The sequence below is a fragment of the Ranitomeya variabilis genome, chromosome 2 (assembly GCF_051348905.1).
Source record: "Ranitomeya variabilis isolate aRanVar5 chromosome 2, aRanVar5.hap1, whole genome shotgun sequence".
Taxonomy (NCBI): Eukaryota; Metazoa; Chordata; class Amphibia; order Anura; family Dendrobatidae; genus Ranitomeya; species Ranitomeya variabilis.
The window spans coordinates 377521331-377548864 of NC_135233.1; the positions used below are offsets into that span (position 1 = coordinate 377521331).

The 27534-nt window shown below is 47.7% G+C and overlaps 1 protein-coding gene across 1 annotated transcript; it reads left to right on the forward strand.

Annotated features, from left to right (window-relative positions):
* Positions 1 to 871: 871 nt before the first annotated feature.
* Positions 872 to 19223, forward strand: SKIC2 (SKI2 subunit of superkiller complex). The gene is made up of 31 exons (XM_077286065.1): positions 872 to 1005; positions 1303 to 1365; positions 1503 to 1624; positions 2704 to 2813; positions 3069 to 3186; positions 5039 to 5153; positions 6217 to 6291; positions 6717 to 6770; positions 8273 to 8448; positions 9682 to 9816; positions 9915 to 10060; positions 10158 to 10304; positions 10776 to 10860; positions 10944 to 11050; positions 11608 to 11754; positions 12134 to 12227; positions 12302 to 12514; positions 12618 to 12728; positions 12974 to 13085; positions 13195 to 13313; positions 14265 to 14402; positions 14643 to 14780; positions 15029 to 15133; positions 15215 to 15371; positions 16307 to 16433; positions 16517 to 16727; positions 16815 to 16925; positions 17028 to 17246; positions 18263 to 18403; positions 18597 to 18811; positions 18927 to 19223. The coding sequence occupies exons 2-30, from the start codon at positions 1353 to 1355 to the stop codon at positions 18795 to 18797; spliced, it is 3747 nt and encodes a 1248-aa protein (XP_077142180.1). The 5' UTR covers positions 872 to 1005; positions 1303 to 1352; the 3' UTR covers positions 18798 to 18811; positions 18927 to 19223.
* The last annotated feature ends 8311 nt before the right edge of the window (positions 19224 to 27534 follow it).

Consider the following 27534-nt stretch of genomic DNA (forward strand, 5'->3'; position numbering starts at 1 on the left):
TACAGTGTGATCTATAGATCACCATATACAGTGTAATCTGGAGATCCCCATATACAGTGTGATCTAGGTTTCCCCCATATAGTGTGATCTAAAGATCATATATATAGTGTGATCTAGAGATCCCCATATACAGTGTGATCTATAGATCCCCATATACAGTGTGATCTATAGATCCCCATATACAGTGTATCCCCATATACAGTGTGATCTATAGATCCCCATATACAGTGTAATCTGGAGATCCCAATATACAGTGTGATCTAGGTTTCCCCCATATACAGTGTGATCTAGAGTTCCCCATATACAGTGTGATCTATAGATCCCTATATACAGTGTGATCTATAGATCCCCATATACAGTGTAATCTGGAGATCCCCATATACAGTGTGAGCTGTAGATCACCATATACAGTGTAATCTGGAGATCCCCTATAGTGTGATCTATAGATCCCCATATACAGTGTAATCTGGAGATCCCCATATACAGTGTAATCTAGAGTTTCCTTTACAGTTCTCCAATAAAAAGCAGCATCTCCTGACATTTCCCCCTACAGTCTCATTTCTGCCCAGAGATTTACAGAGCAGACCTGCACTCATTTATTCCAGCACTTCTGGGCATAACAGGAGCTGTCGCTGCCGACAAACCATCCGCCACATAGCAGCTGGACTTCATCGGTCACGTGCCCATCCCTGCCAACCATCCAGACGCCGCATACAAAAGCACAATTACCTTCCGCCATCCACTTGCGTCATGACGTCTCCGCCTACAATGCCCTCACCACGCTGCGCAACGTCTAGTTACTAGAGGTAAAACTGCAGTTATTACGTGTCGCCGTGCGGCGGCCATCTTATTGAGGACAAAGTAATACAACGCTGCGGCTGTGTGCCCCCTTTAATATGGCTGCCACTGGAGACAGATACAGACTGACGTTACTTCCTGCGCCTGGTGACGTCAGGCTCCCGGCGTTCCTCGCTGACACACAAGCAAAGTGCTGCTTTTTGTATGGTAACTACACGTTACTTGTGATTGTTTGTCTGCTCAGGGCTGTAGTCGGGACGGCTTCTTCGCATGGCACCTGATTACAGAATATGATAGCCTGCAGCTATCAGCATAGTATTCGGGGTCTTCTCTTGTGCATGTGTCTTCTGCAGGCTTCAGGACATGATGCTTTATGACAAGACCCCTCATTCAATCTGTTCCTTCCTTTATTTAGAGGGGCTTCTGTCACCATGGTAACAGGGACTTTTGGGGTAAGCTAATAAAGCTTTACACTTTGTGTTTCCATCTCTCGTTATGTCCTAGATCTCGCATGAAGAGCCGTCCCTGTGTGGCGCGAGCTCCGGACGTCTGCAATGAGCAAGCGAGGTGAGATGTTGCCAGAGTTCTCCCGAGCGACCAATCAGATCGCTTCTCTCATCTGATGGAAAAGGAAGCTGGGATCTGATTGGTTACTACAGACGACCACACCCCTGAGGAACTAATTATGTGATTTTACCCTCCAGATCTCTCCTCTGTGGATCCGCTGGATCTCCCGCTCTCTATACTGGAAGTAGGGATCGCTGGGAGATTGGAGCTGATCACGGACACCCCCGACCCTAAAGGCTCCACCTTTCCTCTATCCACGGTGAGGACATTACACCAACAGGAGCTGCTTCATCGTTTTCATCCATTTCTGATGCCTTCTGTCACTATCTGATGGATGGTGAACGCGTGGGATGGATTGTTACTCTTGGACAGAACGTACGATAACGCGTTCCTCTCCCATGGCGCACTATGGGGGCTCCTGAGCTGCGGTATACAGCCGCACCTATCAGCAGAGATCCGAGTCAGCTCTGACCCCTGCTGTGTGACCACCTGAACGTCGCTGTCTCTAACAGAAGTACCAAAAGGGCTTTCGTCTAGGGATCTAATGTCATCGCAGGGTTTGGAAGGGTTGCCATGGCAGCCAGGGGCCTGCTGAAGACCACCATGGCTGCCATCTTGGTACTCCAAAGAAGCCAAACCTTACCGGGATAGTTGTGACTTTTACTATATACTATAATATTGGAAAAAAAAAAAAAAAAAAAAAAAATATATATATATATATATATATATATATATATATCAAGTCCCTTAGTGAACACCGAAAACTAAGGTGTAGGGTAAAAAAAAAAAATAAACATGTAAAAACTTAGAATTCCCCCTTTTTCCCACCCAAAATGTAAAACACGTAGTTTTGCCAGATCCGTAAAAGTCTGATTCACATAACTAGAAAATGGTGTAACCCTGGAGGTGAACGGAAGTATAAAAAATGGAACTTTAGAATTGCTGTTTTACAATCACCGATCGGCCTAAAAAACTGCAATAAAAATGGCATCAATAAAACAGCGCAAAAAACGAGCCCTCACTCAGCTCCAGCGAAGGAGAAATCAAAGAAGTGGCGACTCTCAGACAATGGCCACACAAATCACATTTTATTTTTTAATTATTAATTTTTTTAAGTTCTGAATTTTTTTTTTTTCTTAAGAAAATGGAAAGAAAATAAAATAAAAAAATTTCTGTAGCAGTCTGGTTATCACTTACTGGGAGGATCCTGTTACCAGGTAGTTTTTTTTTTACCAAACAATAAACGCTGAAAAGACAAAATCTTTGGCAAATTATGGTTCTTGGACAAAGAAAAGGAAAAATAAAGCTAAAACTGAATTCCCCATCTCCTCATTGCAGGTTCCTCATGGGTTACCCCCATATGAAGTCGATCTCTCCTATGAAGTGATTGAGCAGTATCTCGCCGACCCGGAATGGCTGTCTCTCCATGACTTTGATAGAAGCCGCAGGTGAGTGAAGATGACGGCTAGGTGAGATCTGGGGGAGATCGTCTGCCATGTCCTTATGGGGCACCGACGTCCCCTCCTGCCTGCCGGGTTCTGGCTTCACCCAGTAGGGGGCGCTTCGGTCATACACTTGCTGTACATTGGCCTCTATAGGGTGACGGTAGGATTATTCCCCATGTTACAGGACTGTGTGCATGAGCGTCGTCTGCTTTCCCACCAGTTGAGGTTCATTACTGACCAGTTATCCTGTTCTCTCAGGTCTTTCCCTCGAAGTAAGAATGTGGCATCCCTGTATCATATGGATATCAGCGCCCCTCAGACGGAGCTCAGCATGGAGCGAAATGCAGCGACCGGGGAACTGCGGGGGATCAGTGAGGTACAGCTAAGGCTGCACAGGAAATAAAAATCCCCCACTGATCCCGCGTTACCTCCTGTAGTATTCTCCAGAGCTGCACTCAGTATTCTGCTGGTGCAGTCACTGTGTGCATACATTACATTACTGTGTACATACATTACATTACTGATCCTGAGTTACCTCCTGTATTATACCCCAGAGCTGCACTCACTATTCTGCTGGTGCAGTCACTGTGTATATACATTACATTATTGATCCTGAGTTACATCCTGTATTATACTCCAGAGCTGCACTCAATATTCTGCTGGTGCAGTCACTGTGTACATACATTATATTATTGATCCTGAGTTACATCCTGTATTATACCCCAGAGCTGCACTCACTATTCTGCTGGTGCAGTCACTGTGTGCATACATTACATTACTGATCCCGAGTTACATCCTGTATTATATCCCAGAGCTGCACTCACTATTCTGCTGGTGCAGTCACTGTGTACATACATTACAGATCCTGAGTTACCTCCTGTATTATACCCCAGAGCTGCACTCACTATTCTACTGGTGCAGTCACTGTGTACATACATTACTGATCCTGAGTTACATCCTGTATTATACTCCAGAGCTGCACTCAGTATTCTGCTGGTGCAGTCACTGTGCACATACATTACATTACTGATCCTGAGTTACCTCCTGTATTATACTCCAGAGCTGCACTCAGTATTCTGCTGGTGCAGTCACTGTGCACATACATTACATTACTGATCCTGAGTTACATCCTGTATTATACTCCAGAGCTGCACTCTCTATTCTGCTGGTGCAGTCACTGTGTACATACATTACATTACTGATCCTGAGTTATATCCTGTATTATACCCCCGAGCTGCACTCACTATTCTGCTGGTGCAGTCACTGTGTACATACTTTACAATACTGATCCTGAGTTACATCCTGTATTATACTCCAGAGCTGCACTCACTATTCTGCTGGTGCAGTCACTGTGTACATACATTACTGATCCTGAGTTACATCCTGTATTATACCCCAAAGCTGCACTCACTATTCTGCTGGTGCAGTCACTGTGTACATACTTTACAATACTATGCTGTGGCAACAAAAACACCATCACTACAGCTCCCCCGTGTGGTGACAACTCTCTGCATTGGTGGCCATGTTGCTCATCTTCCATCTTTCCCAGGGGCAGATATAATAGATAATCAGCTAAATATAAAGACTGGTTCTTCTTGTATCCTCACCCCGGCCTCCCTTCTCTCCTCACCCCGGCCTCCCTTTACTCCTCACCCCGGCCTCCCTTCTCTCCTCACCCCGGCCTCCCTTCTCTCCTCACCCCGGCCTCCCTTCTCTCCTCACCCCGGCCTCCCTTCTCTCCTCACCCCGGCCTCCCTTCTCTCCTCACCCCGGCCTCCCTTCTCTCCTCACCCCGGCCTCCCTTCTCTCCTCACCCCGGCCTCCCTTCTCTCCTCACCCCGGCCTCCCTTTTCTCCTCACCCCGGCCTCCCTTCTCTCCTCACCCCGGCCTCCCTTTTCTCCTCACCCCGGCCTCCCTTTTCTCCTCACCCCGGCCTCCCTTTTCTCCTCACCCCGGCCTCCCTTTTCTCCTCACCCCGGCCTCCCTTTTCTCCTCACCCCGGCCTCCCTTTTCTCCTCACCCCGGCCTCCCTTTTCTCCACCCCGGCCTCCCTTCTCTCCTCACCCCGGCTTCCCCTCTCTCTCACCCCGGCCTCCCTTTTCTCCACCCCGGCCTCCCTTCTCTCCTCACCCCGGCTTCCCCTCTCTCTCACCCCGGCCTCCACTCTCTCTCTCTCCACCCCAGCCTCCCTTCTCTCCTCACCCTGGCCTCTCTTCTCTCTTGCCAGGTTACCATTGGGCACAGCGGCCTCTCTGCCCAGAATTCTCTCTCCCTGCGCCGCCCCCCGGGGCCTCCGTCACAGTCTGTGAAGGGCAGCACTTCTAACTTTCCTTTCTGGCCTGGTAAGTTATCAAACATCTGACGAATAGACGGTGATAGTCCCGGTAACAGGGCATCCGTATATATTCATACTGACGATAATGTAGGTCACCAGTATCTGACCTGTAGGGTCCGGCAGCAGAGACCCCCGGCTGTAAATAGCAGCGCTCCATACAGTGTAGTGGCCGTTTTCTGTACTGAAGCTCCTATTAACCCTTTCCACTTCAGCCACTTTTAATTTTTGCTCTTTTATTTATTTTTTTCTCCCAATTTTTTTTATTTTTCCATCTCCGTTGCTGTATAGGGACGTGTTTTTATCTGTTGTTTTGGGGCTGAGTTGTAGTTTTTATTGACACCATTCATTGTACAATGTACCGAAAGGCGGGAAAGAGATGGCGAGTGCGGTGACATTAAGAGAAACACAATTCCTCCATTTTTTTGTTTCTTGTTTTTCGGCATTCAATGCTTGGGAAAAATGAGCTGACGGCACGGATCTGCCACTCGGTGAGATCCCAGCGGTAAGGAACTTGTTTATTTATTTTTCTTAAATATTTAAAAAGGAATTAAATTAGTTTTGAGTCGTCGTTTTCTGAGACTCACAACGGTTTTATTTATCCGCTCTCGGGGCCTTGTCAGGGGTTGTTTCTTGCGCGGCGAGATATAGATTTTACCGCTACCATTTTTGAGTTCTTATTGCCTGCGTTACATTTTTGGGGATTATTCAATGAATGAAAATATTAATTTCGGCATTTTTCAATTTTTTTATTTAATTTTTTTTGCAGCATTTACTTTATAAGAGAATAATTTTTATATTTTGACACAGGAGACATTTACAGATCCGGAGATACGTAATCTTATTTCTTTATAACTTTATCTTCATCAAACTTTTTCTTTTAATGTTCTTTTTTTAAAAAAAAAAAATAATAATAATAATATAAATTAGACCCTATAATGGGCTCTGTGTGGTGTATGGACCTGTGCTGTCCCAGCTACCAGCTGATCACTGGGGGTGTTGGGTATCAGACCCCCCACAATCTGAGCCTGGACAACCCCTTTAATCTTTTGCACCTTGTCTCTCTTTATCAGGGGGAATGGATGAGCCCACCCTAGAACACATGAAGGCCACTGGAGATGAGGAAGAGGCGCTGGACTTTGAGAAAGGTACCGTTTCTCGCTGATATATAGAGGCGGACATTTTTAACTTTAAGATGCTGTGACAGAAATAGGCTTCATTGATTTTTGTGTACGATCTATTGTCCCCTGTTATCAGCCATTTCATGCTGGAGTTAGGGTGCCTGTAGGAAGTAGTGAAAACTCTTAATAATACATAAAAACCTTTTACAGCAGCCCTTAGAGGAGCCTTCACATCTTTCCATGGGATGACTGGCTTTATATGGGTGGTCTGCGGTGGACAATGCCTATAATGGTAATTGTAATCTGCAGAAGGACATGACAGCAAGGGGGCAGTTTACCTCCAGCGCCTCTACTGGGCAGACGTAGTATTACAAGCTGCCTATTATCATTAATGTAGTGCGCGGACGTGTCGGGTCCTCCAGTGATAAATATTCGTCTCCTTTCAATGACAGATCTACTGACTGCTCCCCCGGGGTGGACACAGGGGATGAGCTTCAAGACGCCAGGTAACAATCGTATTATTACAGGATGATGTGCAGCCTTATAGAAATCTCTTCTCATAGGTAGTCACCGAGCGTCAGCGCTCTGCATAGCTGCTGTTACAGGAAGAGTTAATATCTGTACAGTCCTAAAATATGAGAAAATAACTTTTGCCCTAAATGTGGTTATCATCTGTGTCTCTGATGCCACATCGGATGGAGGGAGCGACGGGTGGATGGAGTGAAGGATGGAGGGAGGCAGCGATGGATGGAGGGAGCGAAGGATGGATGGTGGGAGCGATGGATGGAGGGAGCGAGCGACGGAGGGAGCGACGGAGGGAGCGACGGAGGGAGCGACAGATGGATGGAGGGTGCGACGGATGGAGGGAGCGACGGGAGCGACGGATGGATGGAGGGTGCGACGGATGGAGGGTGCGACGGATGGGGGGAGTGACGGATGGATGGAGCGACGGGTGGAGGGAGCGACGGGTGGAGGGAGCGACGGGTGGAGGGAGCGACGGGTGGAGGGAGCGACGGGTGGAGGGAGCGACGGGTGGAGGGAGCGACGGATGGAGGGAGCGAGCGATGGAGGGAGCGAGCGATGGAGGGAGCGACGGATGGAGGGAGCGACGGATGGAGGGAGCGACGGATGGAGGGAGCGACGGGTGGAGGGAGCGACGGGTGGAGGGAGCGACGGGTGGAGGGAGGCAGCGATGGGTGGAGGGGAGGGAGCGATGGATGGAGGGAGCGAGCGATGGAGGGAGGGATGGATGGAGGGAACGAAGGATGGAGGCAGTGATGGTTGATGCAACGAATGTATGGAGGGAGAGATGTTTGTAAGGAGGGATGGATGAAGATAGCAATGAGTGGAGTGAGCGATGAATTGAGGGAGCGACGGATGGAGGGAGAGACGGATGGAGGGAGAGACGGATGGAGGGAGAGACGGATGGAGGGAGAAACGGATGGAGGGAGCGATGGATGGAGGAAGCGACGGATTGAGGAAGCGACGGATTGATCGAACGACGGATGGAGGGAGAGATCGATGGAGGGAGTGATGGATGAAGCAATGAATAGATGGAGGGTGAGCTGGTTGGAAGGAGAGATGGATGGAGATAGCAATGGATGGAGGGAGCGACGGATGGATAAAGGGATGTTTAGAGCTAAGAATGGAGGTAGGTATGGATGGAGGGAGCACAGTGAGTGGAGGGCACAATAGATGGAGGGAGAGAGGGAGGGAGCGACGGATGGAGGGAGCAATGGATGAATAAAGGGATGTTTAGATTGAACGATGGATGAAGCCTCCTGGTTTCAATCTAAAACCTTCATACAAATAAATTTAAAAAAAGTGGTTGCCCTCTGGTCCAAGCAAAGAATAAAGTGGACATTTTATCTGCCCACGTGTGGCCGACAACCCATGTGACTCCTATTACAGATCCGTTTGCTGTTGTCAGGCAGATTTGATGTTTGCACTCGATCTCAGATGTCCACAATAAATAAATAAATAATGAAAGTGCAATTCAATCTATCAGATGGGTCCCGAGTCCCGGGGGTCCTGCCCTTCACCAGCCTGCTGGGGTCTCTGGAAGATTTCACTCTGGGAGACTCCAGTGAGGATGAAGAAGAAATAAAAGCCAAAGAGAAGGATAAAGGACCTAAAGCTGAAGGTCTCCCTAGAAGCGATAGCCTGGAGGAGCTGGGAGTGGAGGTAAGAGGAGGAGGATGGAGGACGTCTGCTCTGTCGTACCCATAATACTGGTTATCTCTAGAGCTTTAAGGTACCGTTACACTAAACGACTTACCAACGATCACGACCAGCGATACGACCTGGCCGTGATCGTTGGTAAGTCGTTGTGTGGTCGCTGGGGAGCTGTCACACAGACAGCTCTCTCCAGCGACCAACGATCAGGGGAACGACTTCGGCATCGTTGAAACTGTCTTCAACGATGCCGAAGTGCCCCTGCAGCACCCGGTTAACCAGGGTAAACATCGGGTTACTAAGTGCAGGGCCGCGCTTAGTAACCCGATATTTACCCTGGTTACCATTGTAAAAGTAAAAAAAAAACACTACATACTCACATTCTGATGGCGCGCTGCTGCCGAGAGCTTCCCTGCACTGAATGTGTCAGCGCCGGCAGTAACAGCGGTGACGTCACCGCTGTGCTCTGCTTTACGGCCGGCGCTGACACAGTCAGTGCAGGGAAGCTCTCGGCAGCAGCGCACCATCAGAATGTGAGTATGTAGTGTTTTTTTTTTAACTTTTACAATGGTAACCAGGGTAAATATCGGGTTACTAAGCGCGGCCCTGCGCTTAGTAACCCGATATTTACCCTGGTTACAAGTGAACACATCGCTGGATCGGCGTCACACAGCGGGTCATCAGCGACGAAATAAAGTTCTGGACTTCTAGCTCCAACCAGCGATATCACAGCGGGATCCAGATCGCTGCTGCGTGTCAAACACAACGAGATCGCTATCCAGGACGCTGCAACGTCACGGATCGTTGTCGTTCTCGTTGTAAAGTTGCTGAGTGTGAAGGTACCTTTAGTGTGTCTCATACTCCCGAGCTGCATTCCGAATTCTGCATCACTAAGCTGCTCTGTAGAATGTGCTGGACTCTGAAGTTTTAGATGTTCTCCATTATCCGGGTGATGTTCCACAATGCACCACCACATCAGATAAGCCAAAACATTTAGCAATCCTCTATCTAATCCAACGAGATTGACGTAAGAGTAAAAGGAGGGATTGTAGATATGAGATGGAGGAATATTGGGTACACGGATATAGACAATGGCGGCACCAGTCCAAGAATGTTGGGCGCCGGCCTCGAGGGGTCCCCTGAAAGCCTCCAAGATATGAGCGGTAGAGATCACATATGAACAGGCAGGATATATACATAGATAGTGTATGGGATCATGGCCGCTCGTCGCTTCTCTCTCAGGCGATCTCTACTATGGCCCCTCCACCACCAGTCTCGGCTCCAGCAGAAGCCCCCCAGGAGCAGTGGGCCGTCCCCCTGAACAGTCATTCCCCGGTGGATGATTTCTATAAGCGTATCCCGGACCTGGCCTTTAAGGTAAGATGTAGACGTTGTGCGTCTTGTCGTGTTCTCTAGTCTCGGTCTACGCTGGTCGTCACCGTCTGACCCCGGTACTACGTCACTGCCCCTTGCAGCATCCATTTGAGCTGGACACGTTTCAGAAGAAGGCCGTGCAGTGCCTGGAGGACGGCTCCTCCGTCTTCATCGCTGCTCACACGTCTGCTGGGAAGACGGTGGTGGCTGAATACGCCATAGCATTGTCTCTGAAGCACATGACCAGGTGAGCGGCGTCCTCTGCAGACCTCCGGGGTTGTATCAGACTACACTGCCCCCTATCTGTCAGTCGCACCTTACCTGGCCTGGCCTCCATTCCTTAGGACTATATACACCTCTCCAATCAAGGCTTTGTCCAATCAGAAATTCAGAGATTTCAGGATCACCTTCAGAGACGTCGGCCTGATCACGGGGGATGTCCAGCTGTACACCGGTGCCTCGTGTCTCATCATGACCACCGAGATCTTAAGGTACTGGAAAGGTTGTATGTGTATGGCTCCTTCTGTATTCTTCATTTTCAGACTTTCTTCACCTGCAGAATTGTGAATGAAGCTCTGGAGTAATAATACAGGATGTATTTACAAGGTTTCTTAATGGGTGGTTCCCATTATCTTCTGCAGGAGCGCGCTGCTCCCCAGCATCATGGCTTCCTGCCTGTTGGGGGGATGGTGGCCTCCTGCTTGCTGGGGGACGGTGGGCTCCTGCTTGCTGGGGGACGGTGGGCTCCTGCTTGCTGGGGGATGGTGGGCTCCTGCTTGCTGGGGGACAGTGGGCTCCTGCTTGCTGGGGGGATGGTGGGCTCCTGCTTGTTCGGGGGTGGGTGGTTGGTAGTTTTTACAATCACTTTGCTATTTTACTTATGTAAGATCAGGCCGTTAACCCTTTATATGCATGTGGCATGGAGGGCGTACGTAAAGTAAATCTACTCTTCACTCTCCCAGGTCAATGCTGTACAACGGCTCTGACGTCATCCGGGACTTAGAGTGGGTCATCTTCGATGAGGTTCATTACATTAATGACGCTGAGGTTGGTGTGTATAATCTTTTTTTCCATATTGAGATGAGTTCCTGTCACAGCCGTATTAACCCCTTGTGTGCTCCCCCTCCCAGCGCGGTGTAGTCTGGGAAGAGGTCCTTATAATGCTCCCGGACCACGTAAACATCATTCTGCTGAGCGCCACCGTCCCCAACACCGTGGAGTTCGCAGATTGGATCGGGTGAGTCGTTTATTAACTGCTGAGACTAATTTACATCTAATAGCAGTGTGATATCCCCGCATGGCGGCACGGAGACTGCTGACCATCATGATCCTCCTCGGGACTATTTTATTTCCTCTCTTTATTAGTTTTCTGTCTCCATCGCCGTCGAAGGCTTGCTTTATGTGGGACGAGTTGTAGTTTTGAATGATGCTGTTCACTTTGCCATATAATGTGCTGAAAAATGTGGAAACAAATCACAGTGGGGAGAAATTGGGGGAAAAAAAACTGGACAAACATTCCAAGTGCAATGAAATTGCAAAACAAAAAGTGCAATTCCACAATAGTTTTTTGGTTTTTTATTTACCATGTTCACTGTATGGTAAGACGGACCTGTTATTATGATTCTTCAGGTCAGCACGAGGACGGAGATACCAAACATGCATAGTTTTTTCTTTATTGGGGGATCGGGAGTCTTCAGCAGCATTGTGGCTCGGGATCGGGCCCCCCTTGAATGCGGCCGTCAGAGACCTTCAGGTTGTTTGTGGGTGATTTTTTTCCATATTTTTACCTTACAGGAGAATTAAGAAGAAGAAGATTTACGTCATCAGTACATCAAAGAGGCCGGTCCCTCTGGAGCACTATCTGTACACAGGAAATAGTCAGAAAACACTCAACCAGTTTTTTCTGCTGCAAGATGCAACTGGGACCTTCCAAACCAAGGGGTAAGACCCCCCAATTATCACCTCTGTCTGATATTACATCTCGGCCATACTGAATTGTATGGGGGTGAGCTGCAAAGCCGAAAACATCCTATAGCCAAGAGTAGTCCTGATTCTGGGGGAAAAAAAAGAGCACTTTGTGTCCAGCCGCCTTAAAGCTTTCTTGAGCTAATTGTGTAATTTCTGTGGCCACCACTAGGGGCACCTTTTATTAACCTCAATGGTACATTTACCTTTAATAGTCTCCTGGCCGCCCATAGGGCACTGGATGGCATAAATGCACTGGTAATCTCTGCGGGCACCACCAGGGCAGGGGTTTACTTACCAATTGCGCTAGTAATAGTGACGTTCTTATGTGAAAGCCCCTCTGCCTTCTCTACAGATACTACGCCGCAGTTGAAGCAAAGAAGGAGCGTTCCTCCAGGTACTCGCAGACATTTGGGGCCAAACACCCACATGGAGGAGGCGCCGGACATGTAAGAGACCATAAGGATGGGGAAGAGGTTGGTCAGGGAGGAGGAAGGGTTAATGGTCCGGTGTCCCCCCACAGGATAAGGGCACCTGGCTGTCACTCATCCAGTCCCTGCGGCAGAGGGACGCTCTGCCCGTCGTGGTGTTCACATTCTCCCGTACCCGGTGTGAGCAGAACGCCGGAGCGCTGACCACCGTGGACTTGTGTACGGCGCCTGAGCGGAGTGAAATCCAGACGTACTACAACAAATGCCTGAGCCGGCTGCGTGGGGGCGACCGCCAGCTCCCCCAGGTATGTACATGGTCTCCTGGCACACACACGGCCCCGGGGGGTATCAAGGTACTACAACTCCCAGCATGTCTGCTGCGGTTAAATAACTATGTCATGATTGCAGGTGCTGCATATGCTGGACCTCTTGAAGAGGGGGATCGGGATCCATCACAGCGGGATCCTGCCCATCCTGAAGGAAGTGGTGGAGATGTTATTCAGCCGCGGACTCGTCAAGGTCAGTATTGAACCTCGCTCCTCTGTTATTCCTCCTGCAAATGTCCGAATAAGTTGACTGCTGGGGGTCACCGTTAACCCTTTTCACCAGGGTGTCGCTACAGGTTCTGCGGCACTTATTGTTCTGTATCAGACGATGGGGACACACGACCTTAAAGGGGAACGGTGACACTAATTTATGGTAAATTTCTAGAAGGAACACCAGAGGAGTGGCCAAGGTTAACGCCTTCTCTTTGTGCTCCTCAGATCCTGTTTGCCACAGAGACATTTGCTATGGGGGTGAACATGCCGGCCCGCACCGTGGTGTTTGACTCCATCCGAAAGCACGATGGATCCAACTTCAGAGACCTGACTCCGGGTACGTCACGTCCAGGCACGGTGCGATCCGCCAGATTCAGGAGCCGCGGGCTCTGATCACCGGGCGACTTTCATGGCGGTGCAGTAATGGCCAATGCTTCCTCACACAGGAGAGTATATACAAATGGCCGGGCGCGCCGGACGGCGAGGGCTGGACAACACCGGAATGGTGATCATACTGTGCAAATCCGACGTGCCCGAGATGAGCGACCTGCACAAGATGATGATGGTGAGGATGGCGGTCGGGACAACTAGGTAGATGATGGGGACAAGTGCAAGCAAGATTATTGCAAATTCGGATTATTAGCGGCATTTTTGCAATAAACTAATCAGGAACAATGTAAATCGCTCAATAACTAATATAACGAGATTCCTACAGATACTTTAAAAAATGCTGTTATTACTGACTCTGAACTATTCACCCCACTAGTGTCAGTACTTAGTAAAGCCCCTCTAGCTGTTATAACCTGCTGCAGACGTGATGCATCGACCGACCTCGACCTCTGAGGAATCTTACTTATTCCTCAATGTTCTCGGGATTGTACGCTGTAGCCGCCATCTTCAAATCACTTTCAGATTTACCTATAAATATACAGGGGAGAGACCTGTCAATCGAGGAGAGGAGGGCCGCCGGGTGACGGCCTCGGACTAGTCAGCCATGGCAGCCTCACAAAGTATGTTTTGTCATAAATCTCGCTGTGTTTCAGACACAAGACTGCAATAATGCAGCAGTCTATGATACTTGCTGGATAGATGGGTAGTGTTGAATAGTAATCGGGTTGAGGAGGGGGATGCGGCTGCAGCTTCTCTGAAATTACACGCTGTGAGAGAGGAGGCCTGTGATTTATGGGAATGTAATGGCCTAGGACATTATATTACAATGTCACGCTGCTTCAGTGCCACTAATGATAGTGTACGTGGGCGGCTATAGGTGACCGCGAGCACCACACGGCACATACCCCCCACACTCGCGATCATTAGTCACGTTTTTTTCACAGTAACATGATTTCATGCTGTGCCGGAGCCCTGTGGAGGAGCAGAAACAAGAAACCCGCAGGTCACACAGAATTTTTTTTGACCGCACCGTTTCCACTGGAGAGATGGAGATTATTGATCACGATGGGGGCTTCTTTATATCACCGTCTTACCCTACTAAACTCCTTGCCCCCCTCCTGACCAGGGGAAGCCCACCCAGCTGCACTCCCAGTTCCGTCTCACATACTCCATGATCCTGAATCTCCTCCGTGTCGAGGCTTTGAGAGTGGAGGACATGATGAAGAGGAGTTTTGCTGAAGCCCACACCCAAAAAGATAGCAAGGTGAGTGCTTACAACACAGGGTTAAAAATTCAGAACCGTTTTTTGGGATTTTCTTGCTGAGCAGAAGAGGAGACCACACAGCTCCAGAACCAGATTGCGGACTATCGCGTTGTCTACTCACCCCTCGTCTCCACCTGTGACACTTCAGGTGCTGTGAAACTACAACTCCGAGCATGCTCTCTACCAGAGTATGCTGTTAGAGACCCCTGAGCTATGTGTTAATAAGTTTTTATTTCACAGGCCCATGAACAACGCATTAAGGTCCTGACCAAGACTCTGGGTGACATGGGGGACGTCGAGTGCTCCGGGGACCTGGCAGATCTTTATGACTATTTTGTGACGGTGCAGGAACTCGTCTACACAAGGGAGATGCTGCAGGTAGCACTCTAAGTCCTCCATCTTTGCTTATGGATTACTGATTGTCCCTATGCTCTGGTGGACATATTTAACCCCTTCTTGTTCCATAAGGTATAGACCCGTTATGTAGCGGGATCATCTGGCACGGTGCGACTTTCTCGCATTACACCTGTACCGCCAGTACCATCGCACCGTTCCTGATGGAGAGGGCACCTTTAAAAATTGATAACTTGAAAAGTTACGTTTTCCAAACCTGTGTCGATATCTAGAAAAAAGTGGTCGAATCCATCAACGGCATGAAGTGTCTAAGCGTGGGACGCATCGTCATCATCCGTACAGACTATCACCCCTGGGTGCCCGGAGTCATCCTGCAGGTAGGATTTCACCCAGAACTCGCCATACCCGGGGTGACCGGCGTACTCTACAGCACACGACCATCGTCTCTTACCCTTTAGGTGTCATCAGATGCCACCAATAAGATCTACACTACACTGGTGCTGTGTGAGAAGAAACACGATGGTACGATGGCCTCTACTCCACGAGCAGAGAAGGATAACAAGATGGCGCCATGTCCTGATGACCTGTTAATGACCAAAGTGTTCCGCCCCGAGGGTAAGAAGAGGCCAAACAAAAAAGCCTTTATCTCGCTGGCAGGACATAACGTGTGACCTTCCTAGTAATATCTGGTCAAAAGGGAGAATGCATTAAAAAATGGTCTTCTAGTGGGGTGGTCTTCTCAGAGAAGATAGCCAGTGGTGCTAGCGTTGTCCAGCCTGCATGAGTGACAGAATCCAGGCCCAACTGTATAGTCTGATGGACTGTGACCTACCTTAAATAAGTTCTGATTTTGTTTCTGCCCAGGCCTAGCTTGTTAGATTTTTTTCCTCACCATCTCTCTGTGCAGATCCTTGCATAGCATTTAAAGGATATTATCCCAGCATCCCCTAGACCCTTCTAATCCGACTGGCTTATTGTCAAGTCTGACCATGCTCAACAGCTACAGGCTGGCAGATTGTGACTGTAGTCCGCACTCTCGTATTAAATTCTGATTTTGGTCCTGCCCTGGCCTAACTTGTTAGATTTTCTTCCTCGCCCGCTCTTCCACTCAGCTGCTACCCTGCAGAACCAACCTAAGGTCACCTGCAGCGATGTGCAGATCCTTGCATAAGAGTTAGAGTATTATCCCAGCAACCCCTAGACCCCGCTCATCCGAGTGAGTATTGTCAAGGTCTGGCAGACTCTGTCCTACCTTTAATAAGTTCTGATTTTGTCCCTGCCCCAGCCTAGCGTGTTAGCTTTTCTTACTCGCCCGCTCTACCAGTCAGCTACTACTCTGCAGAACCAACCGAAGGTCCCCTGCAGCAATGTGCAGATCCTTCCATAGGAGTTAAAGGGTAATATCCCGGGAGCAAGTAGACCCTGCTAATCCGAGCGAGGGCCTACTGTCAAGTCTGACCATGGACAAGAGCTATGGGCTGGCAGATTGTGACTGTAGTCCGCACTCTCATATTATGTGAGCATTCATTGGTTTGCCCCTCCTGATTTAGGGCCATGTGACTACAAGCTCTTGAAGCTCCGCTCCTCCGAAATTCTCATGATAACTGTGAAGACATTAAGGGTCCATGCCGATAAAGTTCTGGACAATGTCGCTAGGAGCCAGACCCCACGCTTCAGGTACTTCACCTATAACATCGTGATTCTGTTCGTCCACTCTGAGGCCATTTATTGACCTACATGAATTTCTCTCCCAATCACAGAAATGACCCTCCGGGCCCCGCAGTATCCGGTGTGACCCAGGAGCTGGCACGGCTGGCGGACCTGCCACCTGGATCGCTGTCAGCGCTGTGCCCTGTGAATGATCTACAGCTGAAGGAGCTGGAGGTGGTGGAGGCCGTCAGCAGGGTCAAGAGACTGGAAGGAGTCTTGAGGGGATTCAGCTCCCCGAACAGTCCCCGTTTTACCTCCCAGGTGACATCATCGCTGACTTCTGCACGCACGTGTTCTGACCTTGTTCCTTTTCTCGTTCTCATGACTCCGTCCTTTTTATCCTTTTAGTATCTCCGTCTAGAGCAGAGATCACAGGTCATGGATGAGCTGGATCGTCTCCGCTTCCTGACGTCTGAGCAGTCATTGAGTCTGTTGCCCGAGTACCAGCAAAGAATCGATGTAAGTCAGTGGAGACGAATGTTTAGGGATCTGCTGGGATTGACCTGGGTCTTCTGCCAGAACTTGCTGCTTGTTCTCATCGCTGTCATCTTGTGATGTCAGGTCCTGCGCACCCTGAAGTACATAGATGATGGTGGCGCTGTGCAGCTGAAGGGCCGTGTGGCTTGTGAGGTTTGCAGTCATGAACTGTTGGTTACGGAGCTGGTGCTGGATGGAGCTCTGTCGCCCCTTAACCCCGAGGAGATCGCTGCCATGCTGTCCTGCCTCGTCTTCCAGCATAAAACACAGTGTGAACCAAAACTTACAGACACGTTGAAGGAAGTAAGAAAGCAACTGATGTATGCAATATTACTACTATACCTACTATAATACTACTGTAATACTGCCACATTTATATAAGAATATAACTACTATAATACTGCTCCTATGTACAAGAATATAACTACTATAATACTGCCCCTATGTACAAGAATATAACTACTATAATACTGTCCCCTATGTACAAGAATATAACTACTATAATACTGCCTCCTATGTACAAGAATATAACTACTATAATACTGCTCCTATGTACAAGACTATAGCTACTATAATACTGCTCCTATGTACAAGACTATAACTACTATAATACTGCTCCTATGTACAAGAATATAACTGCTATAATACTGCCCCTATGTACATGAATATAACTACTATAATACTGCTCCTATGTACAAGAATATAACTACTATAATACTGTCCCTATGTGCAAGAATATAACTACTATAATACTGCTATGTACAAGAATATAACTACTATAATACTGCCCCTATGCACAAGAATATAACTACTATAATACTGCCCCCTATGTGCAAGAATATAACTACTATAATACTGCCCCCTATGTACAAGAATATAACTACTATAATACTGCCCCCTATGTACAAGAATATAACTACTATAATACTGCCCCCTATGTGCAAGAATATAACTACTATAATACTGCTATGTACAAGAATATAACTACTATAATACTGCCCCTATGCACAAGAATATAACTATTATAATACTGCTCCTATGTACAAGAATATAACTACTATAATACTGATCCTATGTACAAGAATATAACTACTATAATACTGCTCCTATGTACAAGAATATAACTACTATAATACTTCCCCTATGTACAAGAATATAACTACTATAATACTGCCCCCATGTACAAGAATATAACTACTATAATACTGCCCTATGTACAAGAATATAACTACTAGAATACTGCTCACTCTCTACAAGAATAATGTACCTGGGAAACCGCACACATGGGACATATAGCCCCTTTCTGCTCTTTCCCACAGGGTGTGAAGAAGGTGCGGGAGTTGGCGGAACGTTTGGCGTTGATTCAGCGGGAGTGCGGTCTGAAGGATTCGGTGGAAGATTTTGTTGCACAGTACAAGTTTGGTCTGACGGAGGTGGTTTATGAATGGGCTCGTGGCATGGTAATGAGGGACTCTTCAGCAGACGTGCAGCATCATAAAGGGTTTAATATTGAGCGATCATTGTATAATGAACTTGTGTGCAGGCTTCTTACTATATTTTAATTCCACACCATTATAAAGATCTCTGCTTGCTGTCAGTGAACAGGAACTTTCTTGTACTGAACTTAATATCTTACTTGTATTTCCTTTCCAGCCCTTCTCCGAGATTATGACACTCACAGACATCCAGGAGGGCCTCATTGTGCGGTGTGTGCAGCGTCTGGATGAAGCTTGCCGGGACGTGCGCTCCGCTGCTCGTCTGGTCGGAGATGCCACGCTCTGCGCCAAAATGGAAGCCGCTTCACAGCTTATCAAGAGGGATATAGTCTTTGCTGCCAGCCTGTACACACAGTGATCAGACACCATGAGGTCAGTATTAAATCTATTCTCTTGGAGAGGTAGAGGTGTCCTTAAAGGGGTTGTTCACTCTTTCTAACATTGCTCTCTTTTAATTTTTTCTAATCCGATGCTTCCAAAATTGAAGACCCATTAAATGGTCATCAGTATGACGGCGTATCCAGCAAGACCTCACACTGACCAGACTTCCGGGGCTGTGAAGTCTTTGATTTGGGGCTAACATTAACCTCTATGAGGTCTGCCCCGTGACAGTATTTGGGGGAGGCGTCTGCTCTTCCTCACGTAGACTGTCGTATATTGAGAAGCTTACACCTGGTGGAGCTAATCCGATATCTGCGTTTACATGCAACCTGGGGCCGTGACACCCAAATCCTTATTGCTGTAAATTACAGCAGTACATGAAATAAAACAATTTATGGTCTTATTTTGTCTTTTTATTTTATTTTTTTATATTGGAAAAAATGTAAGTACTGCTAGAAGGAGCAAACATCCCAGCAGTAGTATGAAACAAGTCATGCCAGACTAATTTCCTTCTATGATGGAATCACCGACTAGGTGGATCACAGAAATGTGGTAGATATAGTATATCTCGACTTCAGAAAACCATTTTATAAAGCATCTCATACTATCCTTATGAAAAAAAGAACCAAGTATGGGATTGATAAGGTTATGTGTCATGGTTCTCAATGGCAAGAGACCATAGTAAAGCATACAAAAGGACTAGCTCTTGGAAGATGGGAACTCGAGCAGTGAGACTATGGAACTCTCTGCCGTATGATGTTGTAATGAGTGATTCATTAATTAAATTTAAGAGGGGACTGGATACCTTTCTGGAAAAGTATAATATTACAGGGTATATACACTAGATTCCTTGATAAGGCGTTGATCCAGGGAACTAGTCTGATTGCCGTATGTGGAGTCGGGAAGGAATTTTTTTCCCCATGGTGGAGTTACTCCTTGCCACATGGGGTTTTTTTGCCTTCCTCTGGATCAACATGTTAGGGCATGTTAGGTTAGGCTATGGGTTGAACTAGATGGACTTAAAGTCTTCCTTCAACCTCAATAACTATGTAACTATGACTGTGAGCTAAACCTACCGCACAACTAACAGTGGCCGGGTAGCGTGCCTACGTTTTATCCCTAGACGCCCAGCGCCAGCCGGAGGACTGACTGACCCTAGCAGAGGAAAATACAGACCTGGCTTACCTCTAGAGAAATTTTCCCCAAAAGGCAGACAGTAGCCCCCACATATATTGTTGGTGATTTTAGAGGAAAATGACATACGAAGTATGAAGATAGGTTTAGCAAATTGAGGTCCGCTTACTAGATAGTAGGAAGACAGAAAAGGGAACTTCACAGTCAGCTGAAAACCCTTTCAAAACACCATCCTGAAATTACTTTAAGACTCTAATATCAACTCATGACACCAGAGTGGCAATTTCAGCTCACAAGAGCTTCCAGCCTCAGAAATATTCAAAAACAGAGAACTGGAACAAAAATGCAAAACAATCTTAGGACTACAAGTCCAACTTAGCTGATAGTAGTCTAGGAGCAGGAACATGCAACAGAAAGGCTTCTGGTAACATTGTTGGCCGGCATAGAAATGACTGAGGAGCAAGGCTAAATAGAAACTCCCACATCCTGATGGAAACAGGTGAACAGAGGAGATGAAGCACACAAGTTCAGTACCACCAGTAACCACCGGGGGAGCCCAGAAACCAAATTCACAACAGTACCCCCCCCTCAAGGAGGGGGCACCGAACCCTCACCAGAACCACCAGGGCGATCAGGATGAGCCCTATGAAAGGCACGGACCAAATCGGAGGCATGAACATCAGAGGCTGTCACCCAAGAATTATCCTCCTGACCGTAGCCCTTCCACTTGACCAAATACTGAAGTCTCCGTCTGGAAACACGGGAGTCCAAGATCTTCTCGACAACGTACTCCAACTCACCCTCAACCAACACCGGAGCAGGAGGCTCAACGGAAGGCACAACCGGTACCTCATACCTGCGCAACAATGACCGATGGAAGACATTATGAATAGAAAAAGATGCAGGGAGGTCCAAACGAAAGGACACAGGGTTAAGAATCTCCAATATCTTGTACGGGCCGATGAACCGAGGCTTAAACTTAGGAGAAGAAACCTTCATAGGGACAAAACGAGAAGACAACCACACCAAGTCCCCAACACAAAGACGAGGACCAGCACGACGACGGCGGTTGGCAAAATGCTGAGTCTTCTCCTGGGACAACTTCAAATTGTCCACCACATGCCCCCAAATCTGATGCAACCTCTCCACCACAGCATCCACTCCAGGACAGTCCGAAGACTCCACCTGACCGGAAGAGAAACGAGGATGAAACCCCGAATTACAGAAGAAAGGAGAAACCAAGGTGGCAGAACTAGCCCGGTTATTGAGGGCAAACTCCGCCAAGGGCAAAAAGGCAACCCAATCATCCTGATCCGCAGACACAAAACACCTCAAATAAGTCTCCAAGGTCTGATTAGTTCGCTCGGTCTGGCCATTAGTCTGAGGATGGAAAGCAGACGAAAAAGACAAATCAATGCCCATCCTAGCACAGAACGCTCGCCAAAATCTAGACACGAATTGGGTTCCCCTGTCAGAAACGATATTCTCCGGAATACCGTGCAAGCGAACCACATTTTGAAAAAACAGAGGAACCAGCTCGGATGAGGAAGGCAATTTAGGCAAGGGGACCAAATGGACCATCTTAGAGAAACGGTCACACACCACCCAGATGACAGACATCTTCTGAGAAACAGGGAGATCAGAAATAAAATCCATGGAGATGTGAGTCCAAGGCCTCTTCGGAATAGGCAAAGATAACAACAATCCACTAGCCCGAGAACAACAAGGCTTGGCCCGAGCACAAACATCACAAGACTGCACAAAACCTCGCACATCTCGCGACAGGGAAGGCCACCAGAAGGACCTAGCCACCAAATCCCTGGTACCAAAGATTCCAGGATGACCAGCTAACGCAGAAGAATGGACCTCCGAGATGACTCTACTGGTCCAATCATCCGGAACAAACAGTCTACCAGGCGGGCAACGATCAGGTCTATCCGCCTGAAACTCCTGCAAGACCCGTCGCAAGTCTGGGGAAACAGCAGATAATATCACTCCATCCTTAAGGATACCTGTAGGTTCAGAATTACCAGGGGAATCAGGCTCAAAACTCCTAGAAAGGGCATCCGCCTTCACATTTTTAGAACCCGGTAGGTAAGAAACCACAAAATTAAACCGAGAGAAAAATAACGACCAGCGCGCCTGTCTAGGATTCAGGCGCCTGGCAGACTCAAGATAAATCAAATTCTTGTGGTCGGTCAATACCACCACCTGATGTCTAGCCCCCTCAAGCCAATGACGCCACTCCTCAAAAGCCCACTTCATAGCCAAGAGCTCCCGATTACCAATATCATAATTTCGCTCAGCGGGCGAAAATTTACGAGAAAAGAACGCGCAAGGTCTCATCACGGAGCAGTCGGAACTTTTCTGCGACAAAACCGCCCCAGCTCCGATTTCTGAAGCGTCGACCTCAACCTGAAAAGGAAGAGTAACATCAGGCTGACGCAATACAGGGGCGGAAGAAAAGCGGCGCTTAAGCTCCCGAAAGGCCTCCACAGCAGCAGGGGACCAATCAGCCACATCAGCACCCTTCTTAGTCAAATCAGTCAACGGCTTAGCAACATCAGAAAAACCAGTTATAAATCGACGATAAAAATTAGCAAAGCCCAAAAACTTCTGAAGGCTCTTAAGAGAAGAGGGTTGCGTCCAATCACAAATAGCCTGAACCTTGACAGGGTCCATCTCAATGGAAGAGGGGGAAAAAATGTACCCCAAAAACGAAATCTTTTGAACCCAAAAACACACTTAGAACCCTTTAAACACAAGGAATTAGAGCGCAAAACCTGAAAAACCCTCCTGACCTGTTGGACATGAGAGTCCCAGTCATCCGAAAAAATCAAAATATCATCCAGATACACAATCACAAATTTATCCAAATATTCACGGAAAATGTCATGCATAAAAGACTGAAAGACTGAAGGGGCATTTGAAAGACCAAAAGGCATTACTAAATACTCAAAATGGCCCTCAGGCGTATTAAATGCGTTTTTCCACTCATCCCCCTGCTTAATTCGCACTAAATTATACGCCCCACGAAGATCAATCTTAGAGAACCACTTGGCCCCCTCTATTCGAGCAAACAAATCAGTAAGCAGTGGCAAAGGATACTGATATTTAACCGTGATTTTATTCAAAAGCCGATAATCAATACACGGCCTCAAAGAGCCATCTTTTTTAGATACAAAGAAAAAACCGGCTCCTAAGGGAGATGACGAAGGACGAATATGTCCCTTTTCCAAGGACTCCTTAATATATTCCCGCATAGCAGCATGTTCAGGCACAGATAGATTAAATAAACGACCCTTTGGAAACTTACTGCCCGGAATCAGATCTATAGTACAATCGCAATCTCTGTGCGGAGGTAGTGAACCAAGTTTAGGCTCCTCAAAAACATCACGATAATCAGATAAAAATTCCGGAATCTCAGAGGGAATAGATGACGAAATGGAAACCAAAGGTACGTCCCCATGAGTCCCCTGACATCCCCAGCTTAACACAGACATTGCTTTCCAGTCGAGGACTGGGTTATGAGATTGCAGCCATGGCAATCCAAGCACCAACACATCATGTAGATTATACAACACAAGGAAGCGAATAATCTCCTGGTGATCCGGATTAATACGCATAGTTACTTGTGTCCAGTATTGTGGTTTATTACTAGCCAATGGCGTGGAGTCAATACCCTTCAGAGGTATAGGAACTTCCAGAGGCTCTAAATTAAACCCACAGCGTTTGGCAAAGGACCAATCCATAAGACTCAAAGCAGCGCCAGAGTCGACATAGGCGTCCGCGGTAATAGACGATAAAGAGCAAATCAGGGTCACAGATAGAATAAACTTAGACTGTAAAGTGCCAATTGAAACAGACTTATCAACCTTCTTAGTACGTTTAGAGCATGCTGATATAACATGAGTTGAATCACCACAATAGAAGCATAACCCATTTTTTCGCCTAAAATTCTGTCGTTCGCTTCTGGACAGAATTCTATCACATTGCATAATCTCTGGCGCCTTCTCAGTAGACACCGCCAAATGGTGCACAGGTTTGCGCTCCCGCAAACGCCGATCAATCTGAATAGCCATTGTCATGGACTCATTCAGACCTGTAGGCACAGGGAACCCCACCATAACATCTTTAATGGCATCAGAGAGACCCTCTCTGAAATTCGCCGCCAGGGCGCACTCATTCCACTGAGTAAGCACAGACCACTTACGAAATTTTTGGCAGTATATTTCAACCTCATCTTGCCCTTGAGACAGGGCCATCAAGGCTTTTTCAGCCTGAATCTCTAAATGAGGTTCCTCATAAAGCAACCCCAAAGCCAGGAAAAACGCATCCACATTGAGCAACGCAGGATCCCCTGGTGCCAAAGCAAATGCCCAATCCTGAGGGTCGCCCCGGAGCAAGGAAATTACAATCCTGACCTGCTGTGCAGGATCTCCAGCGGAGCGAGATCTCAGAGACAAAAATAATTTACAATTATGTTTGAAATTCTGGAAGCGAGATCTATCCCCGGAGAAAAATTCAGGTAAAGGAATTCTAGGTTCAGATATAGGAGCATGAATTACAAAATCCTGTAAACTTTGAACCTTCATAGCGAGATTATCCAAACCAATAGCTAAACTCTGAGGATCCATTTTAATCAGGTGAAATCAGAACCATTCAAGGATTAGAAGGAGAGAGAGAGACAAAGGCTGCAGTAAGCAGAGATGCAAGTGAATCAACTAATGAGCAAACTCAGAAAAAAAAAAAATAAATTCTCTGCAGACTTCTTTTCTCTCCTTTCTTCTGCCAATTATTTTAACTCTTGGGCGGCCAAACGGTCATGGTTCTCAATGGCAAGAGACCGTAGTAAAGCATACAAAAGGACTAGCTCTTGGAAGATGGGAACTCGAGCTGACTGTGAGCTAAACCTACCGCACAACTAACAGTGGCCGGGTAGCGTGCCTACGTTTTATCCCTAGACGCCCAGCGCCAGCCGGAGGACTGACTGACCCTAGCAGAGGAAAATACAGACCTGGCTTACCTCTAGAGAAATTTTCCCCAAAAGGCAGACAGTAGCCCCCACATATATTGTCGGTGATTTTAGAGGAAAATGACATACGAAGTATGAAGATAGGTTTAGCAAATTGAGGTCCGCTTACTAGATAGTAGGAAGACAGAAAAGGGAACTTCACAGTCAGCTGAAAACCCTTTCAAAACACCATCCTGAAATTACTTTAAGACTCTAATATCAACTCATGACACCAGAGTGGCAATTTCAGCTCACAAGAGCTTCCAGCCTCAGAAATATTCAAAAACAGAGAACTGGAACAAAAATGCAAAACAATCTTAGGACTACAAGTCCAACTTAGCTGATAGTAGTCTAGGAGCAGGAACATGCAACAGAAAGGCTTCTGGTAACATTGTTGGCCGGCATAGAAATGACTGAGGAGCAAGGCTAAATAGAAACTCCCACATCCTGATGGAAACAGGTGAACAGAGGAGATGAAGCACACAAGTTCAGTACCACCAGTAACCACCGGGGGAGCCCAGAAACCAAATTCACAACAGTTATGGTTAGGTGGATTAATAACTGGCTCAGTGATCATAATCAAGGAGTGGTGATAAATGGTTGCACATCCAATTTCAAAACTGTTTCAAGTGGGGTACCACAAGGCTCTGTCCTGGCCCCTGTGTTGTTCAACATTTTTATAAATGATCTAGATAAGGGAACTGAAGGTAAACTAATCAAATTTGCAGACAATGCAAAGCTTGGAGGGCTAGCTAACACTGGAGAAGACAGAGAAAGGATTCAGAAGGATCTGGAGAAGCTTGACCAATGGGCAGTGACTAACAGAATGGTATTTAACAGGGAGAAATGCAAGATTGTACATCTGGGCAAGAAAATCGTAAATTACATCTACAGAATGGGAGGAATAGAACTAAGCAACAGCACGTGTGAAAAAAACTTGGGTACACTAATAGATCATAGACTGCACAAGAGTCAAGTGTGATGCAGCAGCAAAAAAGGCAAACAGTGGGGGGCGTGGCCTAAACTCTGAGTTGAGCGGACGTGTCTGCGGTGAGCTCCTCGGAGTTTACTAGATTTAACCCCCACAACCATCAATAATCTGCCAAAGACCCCGGGATTTTAATAGCCCTATCACCCACATCATCGGGTAATCACATCCGAAGGGGTCCGATATCGGCGGATACTGTGGCGCCCTCACAGAGAGACACTATTGCCACTCACCGACAGGAGCCTGGAACCGGAGGGGGATCGCCGCTCTGATTGAGCGAACGGAGCGGAGACAGGAGTGCTGACGCCGGAGACTGTGTCGGAGACCTCGACACACCACGGGAAGGACTTGGTGAGTGAGGGAGTGACGGCGGGAGGGAGACCGCCTGTTGATTCAGCGGCGGCCATCTTGATCTCGGAGCGCTGAGGAGACCGGCAGATCGCGGCTCCGAGCGCCGGTGATACTTCCCCGCTCCCCTCCTCCTGCAACTCCTCACATTTAATCCGCCTGCCGCTGTCTTACCTGCCCAGAGCGGAAGAGCTGGGTTCGCCTTCGGCGAGGCTGTGGGATTCCTGACGCACCCCCCTTCTCTAAGGGCTCTCTTGGCGCCAAACACCGCCATCTTGCCGAACGGCAGAGTCTGAGGCAATAACCCACCTCCTGCTGAGATATAGCAGCACAAGTTCTGCTCGGCCCCTAAGGGACATCGGGCCACATCTCTACGCTGAGTAAAAGTCGCATTGGGAGGCTGCGGAGGGGAAGGAGCCCTGCAGGCTGTGTACGGGTCAGGATCGCTCCCCCCTTGCGGCTCACCTTTGTGCTTTATTCCCTGCTGCCCCATACCCATAAACCCAGTATAATCCTCACAATATAACAATCTAGTTGTGGGTTACATTGAGGGGAAGCCTGGCGCTGTGCCTTGGAACTGGCTACATAGACATTCGGGCTATGCTCCTGTGACACAAATAGGAGACCTTACTTACTGGCTTTTTCAGTACTACATGTACCATTTCTTAATACATTTCTTGGATTTTCCAGTGGTTACCAGCTTGCCAGATTTAACATAAAGACGCTGGAACAATCATTAAAGGTCTCTGCTGACATGTTGTGGCGAAGCCTGGAATAACGCCAGATTTTCATTACTTCCATCATCCTTGGGTGCTGGGATCCGGCTTACAGGTTCTTGCCCACGGCCCCACTGATTATTGGGAACTCGGGCCGGGGTGGGCTTGCTGCTGGGGGGCTAGGCTCTGTGGAGTGACTGCCCCACCCCCCATATCCCATCAACATTCTAGACACATAGTGCTTACTACAGACATCTATGGGAAAAACCAGAAAGATCCCTGAACAGAAAGCAAAATCGCTTGGGGAAACTACTTCTGAGGATATGAAACGCTACTTAAATTCGACTCCCCAGACTAGAAATACAAGGTCTGCAATGACATCTACTACTAATCGCGACAATTCCCCGTCCGGGGAGTCATTGGGTGCACGTAGTTCGTCGGCTGACGGCTTTGAAGAGGACAACGCAGATTCGGAGGAAATGAACATCGCAGAATTAAGCAAGTACATCAGAGC

What these genes read in the sequence shown, in the direction of transcription:
- SKIC2 (XM_077286065.1), top strand. An exon ending in GTCCCCGTTTTACCTCCCAG is followed by an intron (nt 16,728 to 16,814) that starts GTGACATCATCG and finishes TTATCCTTTTAG; the next exon opens with TATCTCCGTCTAGAGCAGAG. An exon ending in AGTACCAGCAAAGAATCGAT is followed by an intron (nt 16,926 to 17,027) that starts GTAAGTCAGTGG and finishes TTGTGATGTCAG; the next exon opens with GTCCTGCGCACCCTGAAGTA.